Source organism: Cannabis sativa, chromosome 9 (genome assembly GCF_029168945.1).
Source record: "Cannabis sativa cultivar Pink pepper isolate KNU-18-1 chromosome 9, ASM2916894v1, whole genome shotgun sequence".
NCBI classification, from domain to species: Eukaryota; Viridiplantae; Streptophyta; class Magnoliopsida; order Rosales; family Cannabaceae; genus Cannabis; species Cannabis sativa.
This window is the reverse complement of record NC_083609.1, coordinates 7,242,507-7,265,508: the sequence shown is the minus strand read 5'-3', so window position 1 is coordinate 7,265,508 and position 23,002 is coordinate 7,242,507. Positions and strand designations below refer to the sequence as shown.

The 23,002-nt window shown below is 35.6% G+C and overlaps 4 protein-coding genes across 4 annotated transcripts; 1 reads left to right on the top strand and 3 right to left on the bottom strand.

The window, feature by feature from the left end:
- Positions 1 to 15: 15 nt before the first annotated feature.
- Positions 16 to 3,265, bottom strand: LOC115722791 (E3 ubiquitin-protein ligase MIEL1). The gene is made up of 12 exons (XM_030652117.2): positions 2,536 to 3,265; positions 2,352 to 2,439; positions 2,183 to 2,239; positions 2,040 to 2,072; positions 1,866 to 1,943; positions 1,656 to 1,699; positions 1,510 to 1,550; positions 1,157 to 1,239; positions 975 to 1,066; positions 796 to 865; positions 670 to 711; positions 16 to 488 (listed from the first exon to the last, which is right to left on the bottom strand). The coding sequence occupies exons 1-12, from the start codon at positions 2,583 to 2,585 to the stop codon at positions 363 to 365; spliced, it is 804 nt and encodes a 267-aa protein (XP_030507977.1). The 5' UTR covers positions 2,586 to 3,265; the 3' UTR covers positions 16 to 362.
- Positions 3,266 to 9,206: 5,941 nt separating this feature from the next.
- On the top strand, positions 9,207 to 10,630 carry LOC133030874 (uncharacterized). The gene is made up of 3 exons (XM_061103833.1): positions 9,207 to 10,022; positions 10,119 to 10,234; positions 10,333 to 10,630. Exons 1-3 carry the CDS (start codon positions 9,425 to 9,427, stop codon positions 10,348 to 10,350), a joined length of 732 nt encoding a protein of 243 aa, XP_060959816.1. The 5' UTR covers positions 9,207 to 9,424; the 3' UTR covers positions 10,351 to 10,630.
- A 5,491-nt stretch (positions 10,631 to 16,121) lies between these two features.
- LOC133031205 (uncharacterized) lies at positions 16,122 to 17,517 on the bottom strand. The gene is made up of 2 exons (XM_061104647.1): positions 17,513 to 17,517; positions 16,122 to 16,434 (listed from the first exon to the last, which is right to left on the bottom strand). The coding sequence occupies exons 1-2, from the start codon at positions 17,515 to 17,517 to the stop codon at positions 16,122 to 16,124; spliced, it is 318 nt and encodes a 105-aa protein (XP_060960630.1).
- On the bottom strand, positions 17,500 to 21,888 carry LOC115722648 (lipase). Its single transcript, XM_030651908.2, has 11 exons — positions 21,636 to 21,888; positions 21,474 to 21,543; positions 20,886 to 20,965; positions 20,355 to 20,420; positions 20,155 to 20,202; positions 19,939 to 20,006; positions 19,184 to 19,256; positions 18,940 to 19,101; positions 18,631 to 18,825; positions 18,258 to 18,346; positions 17,500 to 18,020 (listed from the first exon to the last, which is right to left on the bottom strand). Exons 2-11 carry the CDS (start codon positions 21,538 to 21,540, stop codon positions 17,807 to 17,809), a joined length of 1,062 nt encoding a protein of 353 aa, XP_030507768.2. The 5' UTR covers positions 21,541 to 21,543; positions 21,636 to 21,888; the 3' UTR covers positions 17,500 to 17,806.
- Positions 21,889 to 23,002: the final 1,114 nt, after the last annotated feature.

Below are 23,002 nucleotides of genomic sequence, written 5' to 3'. Positions count from 1 at the left end.
ATGCAAATCCAAATCTCAGATAAATGGCTGAAACCAATCAACACAATACCTTTTTTCTTTTCCTTTGGTCCATAACAGGGAAGAACTTTTCCCCTTTAATTTCAACATGTATATGATTATGTTTACATCAACCCAAGATACTTTTACTTGGGTTTTTCACCCCATAAATTGGAGGAAGAAAGATTGAGTAAAAAAAAAAAGAAAGGAGCCAGGTTTGAGGGAATTAATGTTTTCAATAGTGTTTGTATAAAATGCAATGCAAATAATAGTACAGATTCAGCTGAGGTTGAGGTTGAGGTTTGAAAAGATAAGAATGCCTTCAAAATCACCCTTCCATTTTACAGGTAATCCAATCAGCAAGATCATTGTGGAAGAACCGGAGGAGCGATTGTTCGGGTATTATATGATTTGCAGTGGCTGCATTTCTGGCCAACTATGTGGAAGTAAACTTCAGTAGTGTCATTGCAGTCATTACATAAGATCCAAACCTGAATAGTAACAAGAAAAATAGGTCAATTTCTATTGGGGAATCATCTTTTTGACCAATACTCACAACTTATGTAGAAAAGGTGTGTAAGTGCATCTTATAAAAAGGTTTATTTTTATTTTATGCCAAATCAGAAAAATTTATGTTAGAACAATCTCATGAGCAAAGTTGAAAGTATAAACCTTTCTAGAGCGATAATCTTCAGGCATGATGGTCTCTTCAATCTGTTGATGTCAAGAAATTAGCACCAAACATTGCAAGGTAAGGTAACTTGTCTAAAAAGTTAAGAGCTCGAATTCAGCGTGTACCTCTTCGTCTATTCTCTTCCAAGTTTTGGTCATGTCAACTATGGACTTGAAGCATATGGGGCAACAATATCTGTGTATTTCCGAAACAGTTTTAGTAAACGAAAAACAAAGCAGTTAGACTTTTGAAGATGTAACATGAGAAAGCAAATGTGAAGAAAAATTCATGGCTAGCTCCTTACTTTCCGCGCTTTACCAATTCACTGTAACATTCACAATGCATTGTGTGGCCACATTTCATAACGGTTGTGTCTTTCAGGGAATCAAAAAGATACTGCAGTTTATAATATGGTTGTGTAAGGAAAGAAGAACATTCCAAAGTAGAAAAGAGAAACAGTAAACATGATCATAACACAACTAAAACCTCATAGCATATGGGGCAATGGTGCCTCATGGAATTCTCCACGCACCGGTGATTATCGAGCAGACCAATAGAATAGCAAGACCCTGAAAAATTGCAAAACACATCTTTAAAAAGAGACAAGCTCTACTAAGCTGAAATGCTTAAAAGAGATGGCAAGAACAGGCAAAACAAATGTTTAGCAGAGTACCAAGCCAAGAGGGTTTTTTCTTGAGTTGATAGAAACATAATAAAAAAAAATGAAAAAGTAGAAAAGCAATAAACCAAAGCTTAAGATTTCATTTCAACATCCTTATAGTGAGTTTTAAAGGTTGCGTAGTAGTAGTAGTAGAGTGGTAATGGTACAAATTGCATACCACACTTTTTGCAGTGAAAGAAATTCTCACGGCCACCAACTCTGTTTTCAAATGCCACAAACAACACCGAATTAGCAATTTGATGAAGGAAAAAAAATCAAGCGAAAAGAAATAGAAAACAAATTTTCTAAACTTAGCATACAAACCTGCAGATTCCACAATCATCACAATGAAATTGAGCCTTATCAGTCTGCAAGCAGATAATTGAAACAGTCTCATAAAAAGAATAAACTGCTAAAGAAACATAGAACAGAATATTACAGAACAAGTTTTTCAATAAATCTAAAGCTACAAACTTGGCTAATAATCACAATTCTAATGCTTTACTATAGTTGAAGCTGGGATTGTATAATTACATCATCATCATAAAACTTGCATATATCACAGAAATACTCCCCCATGTTGACCCCACAGTTGGTACAAGTTTGATTAGCCTGAAAAAACATAGAAAAATCAACAAAGGTAGAAATTTCAGTAACCTAAAGAGGGAAAAACATTCTGAGATATAATGAAAGAAACATAATACATACCGGTTGTTCTGTATCACAAACTGAACAGACAACCTGGAAAGAAAGAAAGAAATCTCCATTAAAGTCATTCATATTGGCAAATTTACAAACAGTAGTAATACAACAAACGAATGTGAAAGAGAAACAGGGAGTCCATAGCTTACTTCTTTAACATCGTTCCGAACCAGCTCATGTCGATCAAAGGGGTTCTTTAAAATGCTCTAAATAGATCGAATATGAAGAAATTAACAAAACCCCAAATCAGAAAAATAAGTGGAGAAGCTAAAACAAGGTTAAAACATGGGATGTGAATCAAAAAGAAGAAAAACATACCGTAGCCTCGTTATGACAATGACGACATGGGTAGATCTCGTTGCAGCACGGAGCTCGAATCTGACATCTCCTTCTATAGTGCTGGCATCTAATAAAATAACAAAACCAAGAATAAAATAACAAGAACAGAGATTCAAAAATAAGGAAAAAAGAATAACCATAAAAGATTATGGATTAAAATTACCCGTAACCCATCTTCCCAAAATCAAGACGTTCATTGGTCGTGCCTTCCATGAGTGTGGGAGAGAGAGAGAGAGATTTGCAGAGAAAGCAAGGCTAATGAAAGAAGTTTCCTGATTTGGGAAGAATGGGCCTTAGTCCCAATTATTTTGTCTCAATCTTCAAAGAGGAAAGGGGCTTAAAGCCCTCACACCAAAGAGGCTATACCTTTTATATAACCTCCCATTATTGTATTAAACAAATTCATAAACAAATATGCATATATATAATATAATATACATAATAATGGAGACCCACTTGGAGAGAGAGAGAGAGAGAGAGAGAGAGAGAGAGAGAGAGAGAGAGAGAGAGAGAGAGAGAGAGAGAGAGAGAGGATAAGGTGGGGGTGGCAGTGGCTGAGTGACTTTGGAAGAAAGCGACAGGCGCCGTAATATTGGCGAATTGGATTTCAGAGAGAGCAAAAACCTAAGCTTTAAGCTCAACAAAACAAGCAATCCTTTGAGAGGGAAGGAACCCTTTTTCATTATTATTATAGAAAAATTCTGTTGAGTAAAGAATAGAAACTACCAATCCATGACAAAGTTTTGATTTTTGGGATAATGGGAGAAAAAATTTTGTTTTTTATTTTCATTTTTTTACAAGTTGAAAATATTACTTTATCACCTCTCTGCCCATCTTGGATACAATCTTTGATAAAGATAAAAACTTTACTTTCTCCAAACTAACATGGGCAGCAAGCAATTCAGAACAGAAAATCAGTTATTTAAGACTCACTATTATCAATTCAAACAACCCTATTACTTGGACTCAACCACTTCTTATTAATTTATACATTGATCAGATGAATATTTGCTTTTCTGAAAAACCCACTAATAAGGGTCAAGTTGATACAAAAGGTGACATCATGTATATTCTTTTGTATATATTAAATTCTTCAAATTCCTTAAGGTTTGTGCACAATGGATATCAATTTTATTATATACTATATGTCTATTAATGTTTTGGGGACCTTTGAGGCTTTGTCAAGTTTTATTGTTGCTGATATTGCTTTGTGAATTATATATAGTACTAATAACAACAACAACCAAAACTAATAGAATAGAGTATGTACCATATAAAGTTATCTTTTTAGTTTATCTTATAGGCTGTTTTTATTGTAATTCTGAAATGTAACATTGATATTTGTACAATATAATATCAAGTTCTACATCATTCTTTGTTGTTGTTGGAAAATAAATTCTAAATAATTTTTTAAATAATAAAATATATATACAATTTCTTTGTTAATTTTGCCATTTCTAATATTTGTCATTATAATCTTCTACCTATTTTGACAATAATAAATTTCGTTTATAATTTTTAAAAGTGTTATTTTATTTATAATACACACATCAAAATATTTTATTTTATATTATATCACTTAATAAGTACAAAAAAAATAAAATATAAAAATATTACAAAAATTAGACAATCCCGCGCAAAATACTACTTAATTCCCTAGTTATATCAATTGGTTGAAGGTATTTTGTAATTAATTTAGATTTTTGGTATATTTATTGTAAAACTCCCCATAATTTTTTTTTTTTTGAAAAAAAGTATGTTATTAATTTAAATCAAATCAGTTGTTACAGGAGCACTAATAAATTTAGGACACGCATCAGTCCACAAATGAACCCCTCTAGAACTAGTAACAGACTTAACTAGTGCGTGGGCCACACCATTTGCATCACGCGAAATGGCATAACAAGAACCACCACCAACAGCAGCTAAAAGAGAAATAATCTCCTCAACAATTGGTTTAAACATAAGAATATTATCCAGACAATTAATCCAAGAACTCACAACAGAAGAGTCCGTCTCCACCCACACCAAAGAAAACCCCAACCTTGTAGCCCATAGAAGTCCCATACGGATAGCCAGGAGCTCCGCCACCGCCACTTGAAAGTCCCCAACAGCCCCCACGGCCCAAGCCGCCCACACCACCCCCGCATTACCTCGTATAACCCCCCCCCCAAACCCGGCAAAACCCCTCCCCGGAGTGACTGCCGCATCCACAGACAACACAAACTCGCCCACCACGGGTGGGCACCAACGACCCCTCCCCGACTCACCACACCCCCTCCTCGACATCCCCTGCCCACCACCACCACCCCCAACACCCACCCCAGCCGTACCCGAAGCCAAAGCACCCAAAACCTGCCCCCCAGAACTCACCCCCACACCACGAAACTCCTCCCAAGCTTCCCTAGCTAACACATCAAGCACTTCCAATCTAAATTGCTTCTTCCCAAACAAAACAGAATTCCTTATCAAACCACACCCACCACCAGACCATAGCCAACAAAGCAAAATTACTCTAATCAAGCACCTCAAAAAGATAAACAAGCAATTCCGCTAAAGACCCAAACCTACCACGACTGAGCACACTCCAAAGCCGAAGCTTAGACCACAAAGGACGCAATGAAGAGAAAAAGACTAAAGCATGCTCTGGAGTCTCTGTTTCCTCACCACATCTGTGACATAGCGGCTGAATAAGAAGCTTACGCTTAATAAGCTGGGAATTAGTCGGAAGAGCCCGATGATACATACGCCAAAGAAAATTTTGACCTTTTGTGGAACCCTCAAATTCCACATCCCATTCCACCAATGAGCCTGGTCAACAGAAGAGCTTCCATTCCTTTCACTCACCATATTAAGAGCAACCGCATAACCACTTTTCACAGTGTAGCAACCATTTGAAGTATAATGCCAACACCAACGATCCTCACATAGTCCACTCTGCAATGGGATACCAAGGATGACATCAATATCCAATCTCAAAAATACTGGGACAAAGTATGGATATCCCAAGACCCCTCCGCACCAATCAATTCACTCACCATAATACCATCACTAGGAGAAGGCGAGATAGAGCGAAACGTTCTAGGCCGAGGAATCCACGGATCCCGAAACACGTCAACACTTTGGCCGTCCCCTACCACTTTCCTCATCCCCGATTGCAACAACTTCAACCCCCATATCAAACTTGACCACAAATGAGACGAACCTTGGCGGTCTTTAGCATCCAAAATTGATGTATTGGGAAAATATTTGTGTTTCAAGACACGACCGGCCAACGAATTTGGCGATTGCAGTAATCGCCAAACTTGTTTAGCAACCATAGCTTGATTAAAGAGCATAAGATCCTTGAAGCCTAAACCCCCCCTTCGATTTCGGTTGACATACATTCTCCCACTTCACCCAGGCAATTTTCCTTTTATCATTCTTTGTACCCCACCAAAATTGTAATATAATGGAACGAAGTTTATCGCAAGTCGCCACAGGAAGCTGGAACATACTCATCAGATAGTTTGGCACCGCCTGCAGAATGGCCTTAATTAGAATCTCTCGACCACCAGCAGAGAAGAAACTCCGCTTCCACCCTCGAACCTGTTTCTGGACTTTGTCACAAATACTCGCAAAAGTCCGCTTCTTATTTCGCCCAATAACAGTTGACATCCCAAGTACTTATCATGAGTAGCAACTGACCCCAAGCCTAATATACCCAATACACTTGCACGATCCGCAGGTAAAACATTCGGACTGAATGTGATAGCAGATTTATCAAAATTGACTTGCTGGCCAGAGGCATACTCATAACATTGAAGAATCCGACGGATAGACTCCGCCTCCCTCCCATTGGCTCTACCAAATATCAAACTGTCATCAGTAAAGAAAAGATGAGACACCCGAGGCCGAGACCGAGAGCACCAAAATCCCATCAAATCACCACTGACTTCAGCTTGACGAAGCAGGGAAGATAACGCCTCAGCACAAAATAGAAAAAAATAAAGCGAGAGTGGACAGCCTTGCCGTAACCCCTAGTAGGCATCACACTACCTCTAAGCCTTCCATTCACTAAAAACCCATATTCCGCCGTAGTAACACAATCCATAATCAGATCCACCCATCGGCAAGGAAAGCCAAACTTACACATAATAGCACGTAAAAAACACCACTCCACCCTATCATACGCCTTACTCATGTCCAATTTCAAGGCCATAAACCCCCTGACACCATTATTCTTCTTAAAAAGAGAATGCAACAATTCAAAGCCTACCATAACATTATCATGAATAGCTCGACCCGGCACAAACGCACTCTGAAATGAAGAGATCAGCGGTGATAATGTACCTTTCAATCTCAAAGCCATCACTTTCGCCACAATCTTATACATGACACTACAGAGACTAATAGGCCGGTACTCCTTGACAAACGAAGGCTTCGTGATCTTCGGAATCAATACAACATTCGACTTGTTAAACTTCCTAACCGATTGATGACCATTTAATATTGGAAGACAAACAGCTGAAACCCGAGGACCAATAATGTCCCAATAATTCTGGAAGAAAATAGCATGAAACCCATCCGGTCCCGGGGCCTTCGTTGCACCAATAGCACGAACCGCACACACCACATTCTCACCCGTAAAAGGAGCTTCAAGCATGGCGCTTTCCTCAAGAGTTATTCTGGTATCAATATTGGTAATCCTATTCTCCACTTGTTGCACTGTAGGAGAAGCCGATGAAAAAATTGTGCCAAAATATCGCTCAATCTCACCTACAATATCCTCTTCCATACTCAATTTTCGGCCATCCTCTGTCATAATCTCCACAATCGCATTCTTCTTCTTCCTACCCGTCGCTTTATTATGAAAATATTTAGTATATATTCCTATCCCCCAAGGCCAACCAATCTGCACGAGACCGCAATTTCCAATAACATTCCTCCCGGGACAAAAGATCATTTAGTTTAGTTTCAAGCCGTTTAACCTCATCCATTCGAACCAAAGGCGCCGACACACTAAGGAGATCATCCAACTGATTCTGTGCTTCTCTCACCAGCCTAGCTATCGAACCAAACTTACTCTTATTCCACGCCCCCAACCGATCGGCACACCTCCCAAACTTACTCTTATTCCACGCCCCCATAATTTATTTTGGATAAGAGTTGGAAACTTTTCAAACTTTAGTAAGTGGTATTATCGGATTAGTGGGGTGTATTAAGTTAGAAGGGTTTTATTTACACCCAAAAATTTATAAATGCGATTTTTATAATAATTTTTATTTTATATCAAATATATATCTTTAATTATATTAGTTTATTACTTAATATTTTTCTTCTAATTCATATTCTCAAAAGATATACTATCAAACAAAAATAAATTATATTTCAAATATTGTAACAAAAATAAAAATAAAAAATTTATGTGAAATTTTTGTTATTAAAAAAAACTATAAATGATTTTAAAAAAAATTATGAAAATAAAATTGATCATATAAGTATTGAAATTATCACAAAATAATATGAGAAAAAAGAAAATTTAAGCTTAAGTTTTTAAAATATTGAGGTATACTTTTCATTTTATGGGATTCCATAAAATTTCTCTTAAGTTATTATTAAGTGATTTTGGTGAGATTACTTGATTATCCTTAAAAACTATTTTGAGAAGATTTAATTATTAGGGGTTAAATTTGTTATATTTTACCATTAATTTGATGAGTAAGATAATGATATATAAATATAAATACTAAGTATTAATAACATGCAATGCATGTTGCTTAAAGTTGCTATTACCTAGTTATCAATTTAAATAATAATCAAATTAAATCTAATACAATTTAATTATATTTTTTAAATATATAAAATTTAGGGAAATTACTCCATATATATTTTTTAACTTTTTTTTAAAATTTACGGTTTGGGTTGCTCCGGTAGTTTCTATATGGGTTGCTATACAGATTTTGGTTGTAATTTAGGTTGCTCCATTAGTTGCTATAGAGGTTTCTATGTGAAATTTCGTAAAAATATATAAAAAAAAAAATTAAAAAAAAAAACTATTTTGAAGTATAAAAATGAAAAAAGCTCTAAAATTTAATTGAGTTTTAAATTTATTTATAAAAAAATATATCAAACTAATTTATTAAATAATAAAATAGATAAATATGTTCAGATATTTAAAATAATATAACTAATAAATTTGTGATAGGTATAATTAATTAATTGAATTATTGTCTATTTCAATTTTAAATTAATATTTATATATATAAAAAAATAATTGTCTAATTTTTATAATATTTTTAAATTAAATTTAAATATTTAAAACTAATTTTTTTATAAAAAATAATTAATTAATTAATTAATTTAATGGTTTTAGTTTTAACCATTAACTTTAACGAAGAAAAAAAATCGTTAAACCAACAATTTTTGTTAAATAACTATATAAGATAAATAAACTTTAATTATTTTATTTTCTTATTAATAATATTCATCACCAAAAACTCCATTTTAATTTTCATAAATAATCATAGAAGCCTCATGTCAAAGCTTAAGTAAAGGTATGATCACATCATAAATTAGTCTTTGAAACTTAATTTAAAAAGAAAAATGGTAACCTTTAATTATTCCATTTTCTTCTTTTGAGGTGTGTTAATGGAGAAAGTTAGAAATTGTAATATATAACCGGCATATTTATGGTATGTGCATATAGATGGAGATGATTAAATGTTAGCCTAACTGTATTTACTATATATTGCCTAAAAATACACCTTAATTAACTACTATAATCCCAAAAAAAGGAATAAAACGGTTTCTTTAATTAGTATTCATAGGACAGCCAAAGAACACAACATGTCCATCAACATCCATATGCATGCATGCAAAAAATCACCTCTAATCCTCTATAGCCAGCTCCAATCCAAACACACAAAAACAATACAAAGAAATTTATTCCAACATTAGTATTATTATAAATAATTCTTTAATGATCATCTTTCATCACTCCCAATAATTTATATTATAAAGGAAGAGAATTATTATTATTTGTCTTCGTCTTCGTCTTCATCTGACTCAAAATGGGTTGCGGGGAGTCAAAACATGACGTCGCAACTGGAAACACCATCCTCCAACGCAAGAAATCCGATAATAGCATCAAGACCACAAGCATCAACGCCAAAGACATAGAAACCGTTCACGAAAACCCGCCTATTAATGCAACGGTTGATCAAGTAAAAGGCGATATTTCTAAGGATCAAGCAAAGGAAGAGGAGAAAAAGGAGAATAATTTGTTAAGAGAAGATGAGAAGAATAAGAAAGAAAAATTAGATGTTGATGATGATGGTGGTGGTAGAGTACAAGTAGTTGGAAGGGAGGTAGGGAGAGATTCCCCGAATCGCTTCTTCTCTTCGAGGAAAGATGAGGAATTAGGGATTGATATGATCATTTCCGATGGACAATCTGGGAAATCTGAGTACAATACTCCTCGCCATGGAGCTGGTGAGGCTGCTCATGAACTTATTAACAAAGATCATAATAATGATGATGCTAATAATACTAATAATAATGATCAAGATTTAAAAGTATTAAAGGAGAATGATGATAATGGTAACAAGGAATCTTTGCCTCATGTTCAACAAGTTACACAAGCTGTTGCTGATGATGAGAAAGAAAATGGTAATATATAATTTGAAAATTCTTTTTCCATGATTACATATATTACGTACTTGTTTTTATCCTGATATTAAATTGCACCAATAATATAATATACAGAAAAGCCTGTAAATGTGGAGGAGAATTCGGTGAAAGAAGTGGAAACAATCAAGGTAGAAGAAAAAGATTTGAAGCTTGTTGAAGAAGTGAAGAGCACTAATCAGAACGATGAGGAAGTATAATTTTTTATTTTTTTTTTATTATTATTATTTTTTTGGTGTGGAGCAATTAATTAAAGAAATTATAACTAAAAGAGGTTTCGGTTATATTACAGAAGCGTGTGGTTGGTTGACCAAAAAGGAATTTGATCAAGACAACATGAAGAGGACAATACTATTTGGGATGTTTAGCACAGAATTCGAAAGATGAAATATTCCAGGATTTTTTTTTCTTTTTTTTCTTTTCAAAATGTTACTTTATAGTTCTTGTCTATGTTAAATGTTGATGTTGTTGTTTTAAGAGTGCATGGTCTTATTGAAGATGTTTGTTAAAATGTTGTGGTGCTCTAAATGAAATATTATCAAGTAGTACTATTGTTATCTACAATTCTACATTATTGGTAACTACACATAGTACTCTTTGTGTGCCCCCCATATATAAATATATATATATACTTAACTTCACCATTTAATTGTTTTGCCCTATATAGATCAATAAACACTATAATTGTTTTGCCGCTGATCATAACGTGGCTAGATGGGCCTTTACCCATCAGGTATTTGGGTCTCTCCCGGTCTCTTCCATACCGAAAAGTCTATTTTGTAATGACCGGGAGGTCCAACTCAATTTACATCTATGATATAAACGCTTTTTCTCAAAAAAAAAAAAAAAACTATAAGCAGAAAAACCAAATTTTTTTATAAGTGCGTACAATTTATAAGTGGTGACATCATCAAGAGAATAATGGGTATTGACTATATGGGCATTTGGTATTTTGGTACTTGAGTTAGACTTGATGGGAATGAGAAATGAGAATAATGTGAATAAATTCAATCCATATTTAGTAATTAAATTTTATGATTAACGGGTTTGAACATAGAGACTTTCTCTCTTGTGGTCTTAGGCTAAGGTATGCATGCTTAGAGCAAGTTTAAAGCCATTGGTGGAGACATTGGAGTTCCAACCATTTCAAACTCAGGATACCCTTTTGCAAGAGCTTAAGAATTTTGGAAGCTTGGATCTATATGAGTTTAAAGCCATTGGTGGAGACATTGGAGTTCCAACCATTTCTGAGACTAATGCAAGATCTACTCCGCTCAAAAAGCGAAAGTTTGATGGGGCTTCCACTTCCCTCTGCCCACGGCCTTGGAAGCTTCTTCGGCCCCTTCCTTGGGCTATTCGTGATTTTTCTTGGAACACAGAGAAAAGTAATAATGCTACCAATGTTAAGGAGGACGAGCCCTCTGGGGATATCTCTTTATCCAATAGCGAATCCATCGGCCCGGAAAATTGGTGTACTAAAGGAAAGAATGTGATCTCATCAAGGCCAATGGAGGGGACTTTCGTGGTGGAGGACTCTGGTTCTTTTGGGTCGGCCCATTCTCATACCCCTGTGGAGGAGGTTTTTACTCCTCCACAGGAGCCATGAGAGGTATTGCTTGGAACTGTAGAGGGTTAGGGCAGACCTCTACAGTTCGTGAGTTGAAGTCCCTGATTCGGTCGCGATCCCCTGATTTCATCTTTCTGACCGAGCTTAAAGTCGATGCTACGGCTTTGGTACGTACTCTTCACTCTATCCATTTTTATTTTCATATTATTGTTCCGGCAGTGGGTACTGCGGGAGGTATTATTTTGGCTTGGAAAATTGGTTTTGAGTTTGAGTGTATTGCTTACTCCCAAAACCACATATCTGGTATTGTGTATTCGGATCCTCCTTCGCATCCTTGGCTTCTTTCTTGTGTCTATGGTCCCCCGTACTTTCATGCTAAGAGAAATTTCTGGGAAACCTTAATGGAAACTGGGGATAGGTTTGGAGGCCCGTGGCTTATCTTGGGTGACACAAACTTTGTTCTAAGCGACTCTGAGCGTGAAGGGTCTAAAGGCAGAGATCAGTTTGTCCCGGTTATCTCAAGTTTGGTTAATGCCAGGGGTCTCATTAATATGCCTATCCAGGGTGAGAGGTTGACTTGGGACAACCATCGTTCTGGGTCCAACCATGTTAAGTCTGCGCTAGACAAGGGTCTAATTAATGGTGATTGGATGCGTCTTTTTCCGAAGGCTGTTCTCTGCTCCTTCCAAACATCCAACTCGGATCACCGACCGCTGTGTCTGTTCTCTGATGGTCTGGGGGAGAAGACCCGAAGAAGCTTTAAGTTTGAGGAAGCCTGGACTAGGGATGTGCGTAGCAATTTGGTGGTTGATTCTGCGTGGAAATCGGTGGATTTCCCTTGGGCCCCTGCTAGGGTCTTCAAGAAAATTGGGGCTACTCGGGTCGCTCTTATGCATTGGAATAGGTCCCAGTTTGGTAAACTGGATACCCTCATTAGTGATCTGGAAAGAAGGCTTGATCTCATTCAGAGTTTGCCAGTGGGATCTCGACAGTGGGAGACTGAAAGGAATTTGCGCGCTACCCTTAATGAAGCCCGTGTGAGGAAAGAGGTGTATTGGAAACAAAGATCCAGGGTCTCTTGGCTGAAGGAAGGGGACAAATGTTCAAAAAATTTCTTCCTCTCTGCTGCCATAAAAGGTAGGAGGAATGCCATTGACAGCATCCTCAATAAAGACAATGTGTGGATTTCCAAAAGGGAGCTTATTGGGAATGAATTCATGGAGTTCTTCCAAGGCATCTTCACTAGAACGGACAATGGCATTGCTCTTAATTGCAACGATTTAGTCCGGGACTGTTTGTCTTCGGAAGACCAAGCCGATCTTATTAGAAGACCCTCTCTTGAGGAAATTCGAACTACTCTGTTTGCTATGAGTAGTAACAAGGCCCCGGGTCCTGATGGTATGTCTGTTCTTTTCTTTAAACACTACTGGGATTCTGTTGGGTCTGACTTCTGCGAAGCGGTTGTGGATTTTTTTCAAACAGGGCGTATGCATAAAGGAGTCAATACTACTAACATTGTCCTGATCCCCAAAATTCAAAATCCGAAGAGACCTAATCATTTCCGCCCAATATCTCTCTGCAATGTGGTGTATAAGGTTATTTCTAAGATCATTGCCAATCGGATCAAACCACTATTACCGAAGATTATCTGCCCTACCCAAGCTGCGTTCGTTCCTGGAAGGAATATTCAGGATAATAACGTGATTGCTCAGGAAATAATCCACTCGTTCAATAGGAAAAAAGGCAGAGAGGGATTGTTTGCTATAAAGATTGATCTAATGAAAGCTTATGATAGGTTGAGTTGGGGCTTCCTAGATCATGTGTTGTCCTGTTTTAATGTTCCCCACGAGTTTCGGAATTGGATCTCTCAGTGTATTTCTACTACCTCCCTCAATATTTGTCTTAATGGGGGACCTGTTGGTAAGATTTTTCCCTCTTGCGGCCTCCGGCAAGGTGACCCCTTATCTCCCTATCTTTTTATCTGGGCGGCTGAAATACTATCTAGGATTCTGGAAAATGCCCAAAATTTGGGGATCATTAAGGGGATCAGGCTGAGTAGGGGGGGCCCTCTTCTTTCTCATATTTTCTTTGCCGATGATCTCATTCTAGTCGGGAAAGCAAACGCGGAGGAGGCCAAGGGTTACTGGGATTGTCTGGAGAAATTCTGCTCTTGGTCGGGACAAAAAGTGAATAAAATGAAGAGCTCAATTTTCTTTAGTAAGAATACTCCTAATAACATGAAGCAGAGGATAAGGGAGATGTTGGGTTTAGGATCGCCAGAGGGTAATGTTAATTATTTGGGGCTTCCTCTTTTCAGATCAAAACAAAAGGATGCAGATTTTAACTTTATTCTGGATAACCTGACGACTAAATTGCATGGTTGGAAAGCAAAAACTCTATCTAAAGCGGGGCGTGCAACTCTTATCAAGTCTGTGGGTCTAGCTCTTCCTCTGTATGCTATGCAAACTACCAAACTTTCTAATAGACTTGCCAGGAAGATTGATGGATTGGTGCGCGATTTCTGGTGGGGTTCTGAGAAGGGTAACAAAGGAATTCACCTAAAAGCCTGGGACAAACTCTGCCTCCCCAAATCCCTAGGGGGTTTGGGCTTCCGAAAATCCAAAGAAATGAACCAAGCTTTCCTCGCTAAGTGGGGGTGGAATCTTCTGACAGGGAACCAGTCTTTATGCTGCCGTATCCTTGAGGCCAAATACCTTAAAGGAAAGTCCTTTCTAGATTGTGTTCCGAAAGCCTCGGACTCGTGGTTTTGGAAGAATGTAACTAAATCAAGAGACGTCATTCGTAAAGGGGCTTGTAAGCGTGTGGCAGATGGCCAGGATACCAACATTTGGTTGGACTCTTGGATTGCGCATCTAAAGGGATTCACTCCCCATTCTAGTGGGCGGGTAATGAGTAGAGAAACCAAGGTAGCCGAGCTCCTGTTACTGAATGGTGGATGGAATATCCAAAAGCTCCACAGTTTGTTTAATCAAGAAACGATCTCTGCTATCCTGAGTGAGGGTATTCCTGCTGGACGAGGCAAGGATAGCTGGTTCTGGACCTTGGAAAGTAATGGTCGGTTCTCCTGCAAATCAGCCTATTTGGCCCAGACTGTGGATAGTTCGAGCCCTAGAGAGGTTGCTCCCTCTATGTGGAACAAGCTTTGGAATAGTAAAATTCCAGAGAGACTCAAGGTCCTTTGGTGGTGTATTCTGTCCAAGGCTCTCCCAGTTCGATCCGTGCTAGGTAGAAGGTTTCCTATTGAGGATGAGAGTTGCCCCCTGTGCGGAACAGAAAGTGAAACTATGGAGCATTTATTTCTCTCTTGTAATGTTGCCTTTCACCTATGGCGGTCATCTCCTTGGGGTATCTTCCCTATATGTGACGCTGGTATAAGAATGTGGGATTGGGTTAAGTTCTTATGGGATCTCAAAAACAAAGGAATTAACGAGCAGGAGACCTTTTTATATGCTTCGATCATCATTGACACAATCTGGCGGACTCGGAATGAAAAGGTACATAATAATAGTCCGGTGGATATCTTTAAATGTATAGACTCTGTTCGTTTTTCTTTTGCAGATCATCATGCTTACTTGCTCCCTTGTCCAACCCGGTGCTTGACGGAATCTTGGTGTCCACCCCCACAGGATTGGTTGAAGCTCAACTGCGACGTTAGAGTGGGGATGGATAGCATGTGCGCTGCAGTGGTTGCAAGGGATCACGTCGGCAAGGTGATCTGGGTTTCTACAAAAAGACTGGATTTTTCTAATGCTCTCTGTGGGGAAGCGGCGGCTTGCTGTTTGGCTATAGAGGAGGCTAAAGCTCGTGGTATTGAGTTCCTTATTGTGGAGAGTGATTCGTGGGTGGTGATCAACGCTCTCAATGGGAAGGAGTCCTGTTGGGAGCTTGATAACTATGTCTCTTTTTGTAAAAATACCTCCACCTCTTTTATTGGTTGTACTTTTCAATTTGTTCGTAGACAGTGTAATTTGATGGCCCATAATGTGGCTAATTGGGCATTTTCCCATCAGAGGTTTGGCTCTGTGCCAATTTCCTCTATGCCTGATATTATATTTTGTAATGACCGCGAGGTCTAACCGTTTCTAATCTAATATAAGTACGCTTTTTTTCAAAAAAAAAAAAAAAAAAAAAAAAAAAGCAAGTTTAATGGAAGCTACCAATATCATTGCTACAAGGGACTCACTTCACATTTCTAATCAGTAAAAGTATTTTTCTTAAAGAAAAAATGAAAAATTGTTAGTGATATCGTAGTTTAACATAAAATATGATGAATATTTAATTTCACATAATTTTCACTCTCTCCTCCACCTCACCCACTGTCAAACAATCTCCTAAACTATTCTTATTGAACTTGCCTTTATGGGACTGTAGCCCCACTGAAAAAAGTTAATATATTTTTTAATTATTTCATAATCTATATATAATCATACGCTAAAATTACAAATAACCCCCTACAAATATATTTTTTTTAATAAGTAATCAACTTCATTAACTCAAGAGCAATCGCTCAAAACTACAATTTCAAGTTCCGAAGGAACATCATCCCTCGTGAACATACGATCAGCAAACAACCGAGACTGACGTGTCATAACATGTGCAGCTCGATTAGCAGAACGTTTAACAAACCGTAACGAAACATTATTCATAGAGTCTAACAAAGACTTACAATCTTTCACAATTAAACCAAAACCCGAAAACATCTCTATCGGACTATGGATAGCTTGTACAGTAACTAAGCTATCACTCTCCACACAAACATGTTGGTATGGCTTGTCCTTCAACCAACTCAAAGCCTCCCTAATGCCCCTACAAATATTTTAATAACAAATATTATCATAAAATTAAATAAATTTACTAAGAGTAACTATAATTTATTTAAAGCAGACAAAAAAAAAATTATAATAATAAAGTTCCTCGCAAAAATCCTAGCTTCTTGTAGAACAATTGAATCGTTCATTTTGACACGTATCTGTTAGGGAGGAATAGTGTTTTGTTGGTTTTTTTTTCCTTTTCGTTGTTATCTTTTTGTTTTTTAATTTTTTCCGTTGTTTATTTGATAATGGTGCTTTGACACCCTTCTCTTCAGGATTATGGCTATTTGCCAATTTTGGGTGACTATCTTTCCTTTAGGGTAATATGGTTGTAAATTCACTTTCAGTTGGTTGTTGCCTAATCAACCACTTGAGGCACACTTAAGTGATCATAGGAGGGTGCGTGTGTGTTGGAGGACTTGAGTTCGAGTCTCAAATTATGCATGGTTGTAATATATAAACGCTTAAATAAATAAAAAAAAAAAATAACCGTTGCCTAATCGTGTTCTTCTAATGACAGCTCACTAGTGGTTTGTGTTGTTGTTTAGACGTGATTTTTTTCATCAGTATTCATGTTTGAATTTTTATTGTATTGTGTTGATGTGTATTACTTGTATTCGAGATTTGTGCTAGTCTGTATGCTTAACCTATTGGTCGTAATCCATTTTAACTTTCACATGAAAATTGTTGTCTTTCAAAAAAATAAAATGACCATCTCAACTCAATTGATAAAATTTTGACAATTATGAGAATGATGATAATTCCTGCGTTAGACAATGTTGTATATATAATAATGATCTTTAAAGAGTCGATTTTCCTAAAAACAATTGTCAAAATGAAAGTGCAGAATTTATTCCATTAGCCATTTACAATCTTATTGTAGTAGTTGGAAAGTCTTCAATGGGCTCATTGTTAAGATGAAACTTTATGAATTTATCCAATACATGACCATATTATAAAAAACTTGTAATTTACAACACTTAGTATTTCATAGTCTTGTGCTTTGTCATGAAGAAAAGAAAAGAGAAGGCCAAACTCGCATCACATTTGTGAAACTAGCTAAGAGCAATTACCCCATGTGTGTGCTTGTTATAATTGATGATCAAACTGTTTATAACAAACAATTAATTATTTACAATTTATGTACGTAGTTAAATACCATACATCATTGAATTTAATCGTCAAATAATACTAGCAGTCACTCACTCCCCAAGTGGCATAACAAAGATGTACAAACACGATTATATATACAAATTCCCTTCTGCCCCCACACGTTAGAAAACTTAACAAGGATAAACCCATAACCAACCTCTCATGAGTCTTCGGCATCAGAAGAGAGAAATCAATCACCAACCAGATCATTAACTTTAAACATGGTTGTCTCCAGCAGCCGACAGTGTATTCAGTTTGATCAGAGGAGTTGCAGGTTCTCTGGACACAACAAAATTTCCTTCAGCATCTGTTCTGCCATAGTCTACCAAACCATGATCCATCACAATTCTACAGGATCGCCATGCCGAGCCCTTTAAATCGACACCAAAATAATTCACATGGTCTATGACACTGTTCCCGCTAACTGACCTGTACAGGTTCCCATAAAATTGAAGCATGTTTTCAGATAAAATTGTTATGTGAACTTATATTCAAGTTTGGTTTTTTTCTCTAGCAAATCCCAATATTGAAAGATGTAAAGATGTTGGGTATAATTTGAAACTTCAGATCTGAATTAGAAACCATTGCATAAAATTTGTGGAGTCTACCAACTAATACTAATAGAAAGAAAAAAAGAAAAATATATAAAGAAGTAGAGAAGTTTACCTGCTACAGGTTGGGTCTTCTCCAGAACTATCACAGACTTTCTCAACTGGATAAATAAGACTTTCCAGTCCAACGTTATGAAGCCACACCTAAACACAATTAAATACGTCATTAAATAAAAGTGTACTATTTCTGGCCTAGAAGAAAAGAGCTTTCTCATCATAATGATAAAAAGGCTGTTATTGATGAGCACTAGTGTGATGCATAAATACTAGACATTTTCTATAATGATGTTGTAGAAGTATTTGTTCTGCATGTTAATAAACACATTAGAGAATTTAAAACTGCGCTACCAAGACCTAATTCACCAACTAACCACCATGCTGCAAATGCACTGCATAGACAAACTTTACTTCTCAAGACAAACCATTACCTCTGTTGGATAGTGATGGTAGGTTTTCTGGGGGAAATAATAATAGTAAGGAGGTAAATGAGGCACAATATCATGTCCATTTGTCACTCGTATTGTGTTTGGTAAAAATTTACTGTAGTATGTAGCAAAAACTGCATTCCCAATGCGAGGTTGTCCAAATGTGGTAACCTGGACCTTCTGAGCTTTACAATTGACCTGATAATAAAGGAATTCATTCATCAGAAAATTAGCATAAACCAAAAAGTTCCAGATGTACAAAAATGCTGGAACATAGCTCTAATGATTGTAGACAAAGATAAGTCATCATACTATTAGATCAAGTCCACAAAAGGCAGCCATGGCTCCTCCCATTGAATGCCCAGTTACATAAATATTAATATCTCCATAATAATCCTGTGCTCTTTTAACGGCATTTAGGATTGCAGGCCGTATGCTTGTATTGTGGTAAGCATGATAAAATCCATGGTGCACCTAAAACAATGAGACTATGAATTAATGCACCATTAAGTCCAGGAAAAACTTAAAAACATGAGAAATTTCATGTAAACCACACCATTGCATCAGGCATGCCGGGGTAATCAATATCAAGCTGTTTCCAAAATAAGTCTTCAATCCAATTCTGTATGCTGTAATACACAGTCAACCAATAAACCAAACACAAGCTAAGATGAGATTCAAAACCAAACTTATTAAAAATATTTACTTATTTTCATACATATCATATTTCTATTAATCTCAATGAGAAATCAAGCTATCTATGCATTCATTGAACAAGAGACAACAGAACCAAAATGATTCTTACAACCGTTATATTCAGAAGGTATAACACTATTGCTACCAACATAAGACCATCTCCAATGCATGTGCTACAAGTGTCAAATACAATACTAAATTTGATTCAAAAAGTAAGCAAATATTATTATTAAGAACATCATATTAGTAAATGAGTATACATTAAAAATATATTTTAATGGCAGTATAGTACTTCAGAAAACATTTACTTGTTGTAAAAAAAAATTGGCACATCCATCCTTCGTGCAAAATTAGATACAACTTTTAGCTTATGCCAGTTTTACCACAAGTTTTAGCTTGGGATTGGAATATTTTTTGTTTTTTTAAATGCCTCCATACAACACAGATTTAGCACTGCAATGGAGATGTTCTCACAAGTAACAACACATCATTTCTAATCTACAATCCCTGAAATTCTATTTCCAATATTGTAACAGATATCAGTATGTCTCCCACTCTCCTTCAAAGGCGTAGCTCAGAAGGAATGGAATTTGTATTTGCAGCATATAAAACTACCTGTTCTCCTGAGTTCCTCTGAATGCAATTACGATAGAGTTAAGATCTTCTGCCACTCCAACGAACGCCTGTAGAAGATAATCATAACACATATCAGAGCATGAAGTGTGAGAGTGTTTTTTAACAGATAAAAGTACTCTAAGTACAGTACAGCATTAAACCAGGTAAGCCTTCTTATCAAAAGAAACAAAAAAGTTTAAGTCAGCAATAACACACCTGTAAGCAGTTCTGGATGTCAACAACCAGTTCAATCATTTGAAATCCCTGTTTTCAGTGGAATGACAATTAGACAAACAAATTTGGAATAAGACATGTTTTGGCACCCTCTTCAAGCTAAGGATGAGAGAAGTATTAACCTTACATTTCACTACCTTACATATAAGCAAAAAAAAAAAAGTTACTATAAATCCAAGTACCTCAGTTACCCCATCACATCTTTCGCAAGTCCAAGAAAAAAGTTCTGTCAGATCGGAAACATACACCTGTAAGAACAAAGCATGTTCTTAGTCATTAAAATCTGATAGAATTGATGACCTGCTAAATCAAACTAAAATTCTTCAAACCAAATATCAAGCACGCCTAGTTTCGAATGAACCCAGCAACTAAACCAGAATGACTTATCACATTTTGCATTTTGACTCTTGTCTTGTAAGCTTACAAAAATACAAGCAGACCATCAATGGAGTTGTCCTACCCATGATAAATGACATGATAATTCTAAAGCAGCATAAAGTAACCGACTACGTCAGAAACCTTATTTCTATGTTACTTGAAAGTTGAAACAACATTTTAAAAAACTCCATGGCGCTGCTTCTATCGACGTCAAGTATGGCAATTTAAAAGGTGAATGATAGGGAGTATGTATTTAAGGACACTCAATTTGGAAACTAAACCCCCCAGATGCATTGGAAAACAATTAACTTAAAGAAAGAAGAACAAAAAGTTACCGCAGAAGCATAATGCACTAATATAGTAGTAAGGGTATGATTATAGACTGGAGTATGATGCGTATGCTTGACCTTGAATTCTGCAATTCAAACATAAAATCTTTGTTATAAAACGAATCACAACAAACTAAAAAGACTAAGCTAAACCAGTAATATATAGATTACTCGAACTCAAAGATACCCATAGTGGGTGTAAATGTTTTGTAAAAAAAACAGTACAAAAGTAAGAAAAGCAATCAGATAAAGCAAAACCTCAACATTTTCTTCACCTACCCAGCAATATCAAAATGATCGAGTATAAGTTCCTCCAATAATACTGGAAATACCAATAATCTAAACCCAACTTTTTAAAAATCCCTAATAAATAAGTTCAACTAAAAAAATGAAATTCCACAGGTAAATGCAGAATAGAGAAAACAATCACAACCCATTCGAGTAATCCAGGATAGAAGTCAGGAAACATTGTTCACCAAACTAAAAACTATATTAAATTTATACATATACAGTAGATATAAGCACTTCTTATAAAGCTTTTTACATCGTTAAAAGAAAAAAATAAACAGTAATGAAATTCTACCCAAAAATTACCTCTTCCTTCTGAAAAAACAAATAAACATGTAAATATCACCAATATAAGCCATCTACTTCTTTCCATACTCTGCTCCACCAACAAAAACAAAAATTCAGTCAAAGAGAAACCTAATTGATGAAAATAGGGCTGAATTAGCAATAAATGTAATATAACTGTACCAAGATGACCCAAATTGCGCGATGACTCCAGAGCTTCTTCGAATTCTTCCCTGTACTACCTCGTTTTGATGGGGTTTAAGGTCCGATTCCTGAGCTCGGTGAGTCGATTATGAAGAATCGTTTGAAAAAAAAAATGAATAAATAAATGAAAAATAAGAAGAAGACGAAAGAAGGAAAAGCTTCAAATAAGTATGGATGGGCTTAGAAGATATAGATTAGAGAAAGTGAGACGAAAACGTGAAAAAAACAAATATACTAGTCGTTCGGTTCATTTGAATTGACTAAATTACCCTGGATATTGTCAGGTATTAATTGTTTGTTGTTTATGGGTATTTTCGGAAAGTGGTTGTTATTCCTGACGTGTCGGGTTATCACGAGCTGAGGTGGAGCATTTATTTGGAATTAGATCATAAGATTATATGGGTCCCACTTTTGGTTGTTTTCTTTCTTTTAAAGATGATGGATGAACGCTATTTCCTACCCAATTCCTTTTTCAATTATTATTTATAATAATAATTTTTAAAAAAAATACATATATATTATTTATAAATAAAAAATAATAATTTACATCATAAATATTTAAATTTAACTGTTAATTATAAATAAATATTTAAGTTTAATTTTTAAATAATAGTAATTAAATTATATTTTTAAAACTTTTATGATTATCTGTTAAATAAATTGTCAAGTGACAATTTTAATTATTTTATGTTATTAAATTTTTTATTTCTTTTAAAAAAATAATTTAAATATATTAATAAGAAAATGATAATATGATTTGACGGTAACGTATATTCTTACTTCTAAAAATTAAATTATTTATTTATAATTGAAAGTTAAATTTAAGTATTTACATTATAAATTAATTTAAATAAAAAAATATATTCAGTCATTTATTTTCAACAATGCACATCATAAACATTACCTGCACTTTTTTGGGTCAAGTATATGCTATGAGGAATATGCTTCTTCGTTTTCAAGGGTTCCAAAAAAGAAACTAAGAAACAGTCACAATTTCTTTTTAAATATATTTTGTTTTATTTGAGTCACAAATCACAATTTATAAAAAAATAAAAAAAAACACCAAAACTTAAGTTCATATTTGGCATCATAACTAAAAAAACTGTTTTTTATTTTTAAAAATATAAAATTATTTTTTAAAAACAATTTGGTTTGTTTGACTTTATTTTTTAAAAACAGTTTTCAAAAAACAAAAGGCTTGTTCGGTAACCTTTTTGTTTTTTACTTTTTTAAATTTCACTTAACAAAATCTTGTAATTTGTTCACAGTTTTTGATTAATTAATCAAAAAATTGATTATATAATTATTACCGAACAATACCAAAGTTACAAAAAACAAGAATTTTA

Coding starts and splice junctions, on each gene's coding strand:
- LOC115722791 (XM_030652117.2), bottom strand. CDS start 2,585: ATGGAAGGCACGACCAATGAACGTCTTGATTTTGGGAAGATGGGTTAC. Junction 1,700..1,865: donor GCAAGTTTTATGATGATGAT/GTAATTATACAA, acceptor ATCTGCTTGCAG/ACTGATAAGGCTCAATTTCA. Junction 1,240..1,509: donor CTTTCACTGCAAAAAGTGTG/GTATGCAATTTG, acceptor GCAATTTTTCAG/GGTCTTGCTATTCTATTGGT.
- LOC133030874 (XM_061103833.1), top strand. CDS start 9,425: ATGGGTTGCGGGGAGTCAAAACATGACGTCGCAACTGGAAACACCATC. Junction 10,023..10,118: donor TGATGATGAGAAAGAAAATG/GTAATATATAAT, acceptor TATAATATACAG/AAAAGCCTGTAAATGTGGAG.
- LOC115722648 (XM_030651908.2), bottom strand. CDS start 21,540: ATGGAAAGAAGTAGATGGCTTATATTGGTGATATTTACATGTTTATTT. Junction 19,257..19,938: donor AGAGGAACTCAGGAGAACAG/GTAGTTTTATAT, acceptor TGTGTATTACAG/CATACAGAATTGGATTGAAG. Junction 18,347..18,630: donor ACCATCACTATCCAACAGAG/GTAATGGTTTGT, acceptor AATTGTGTTTAG/GTGTGGCTTCATAACGTTGG.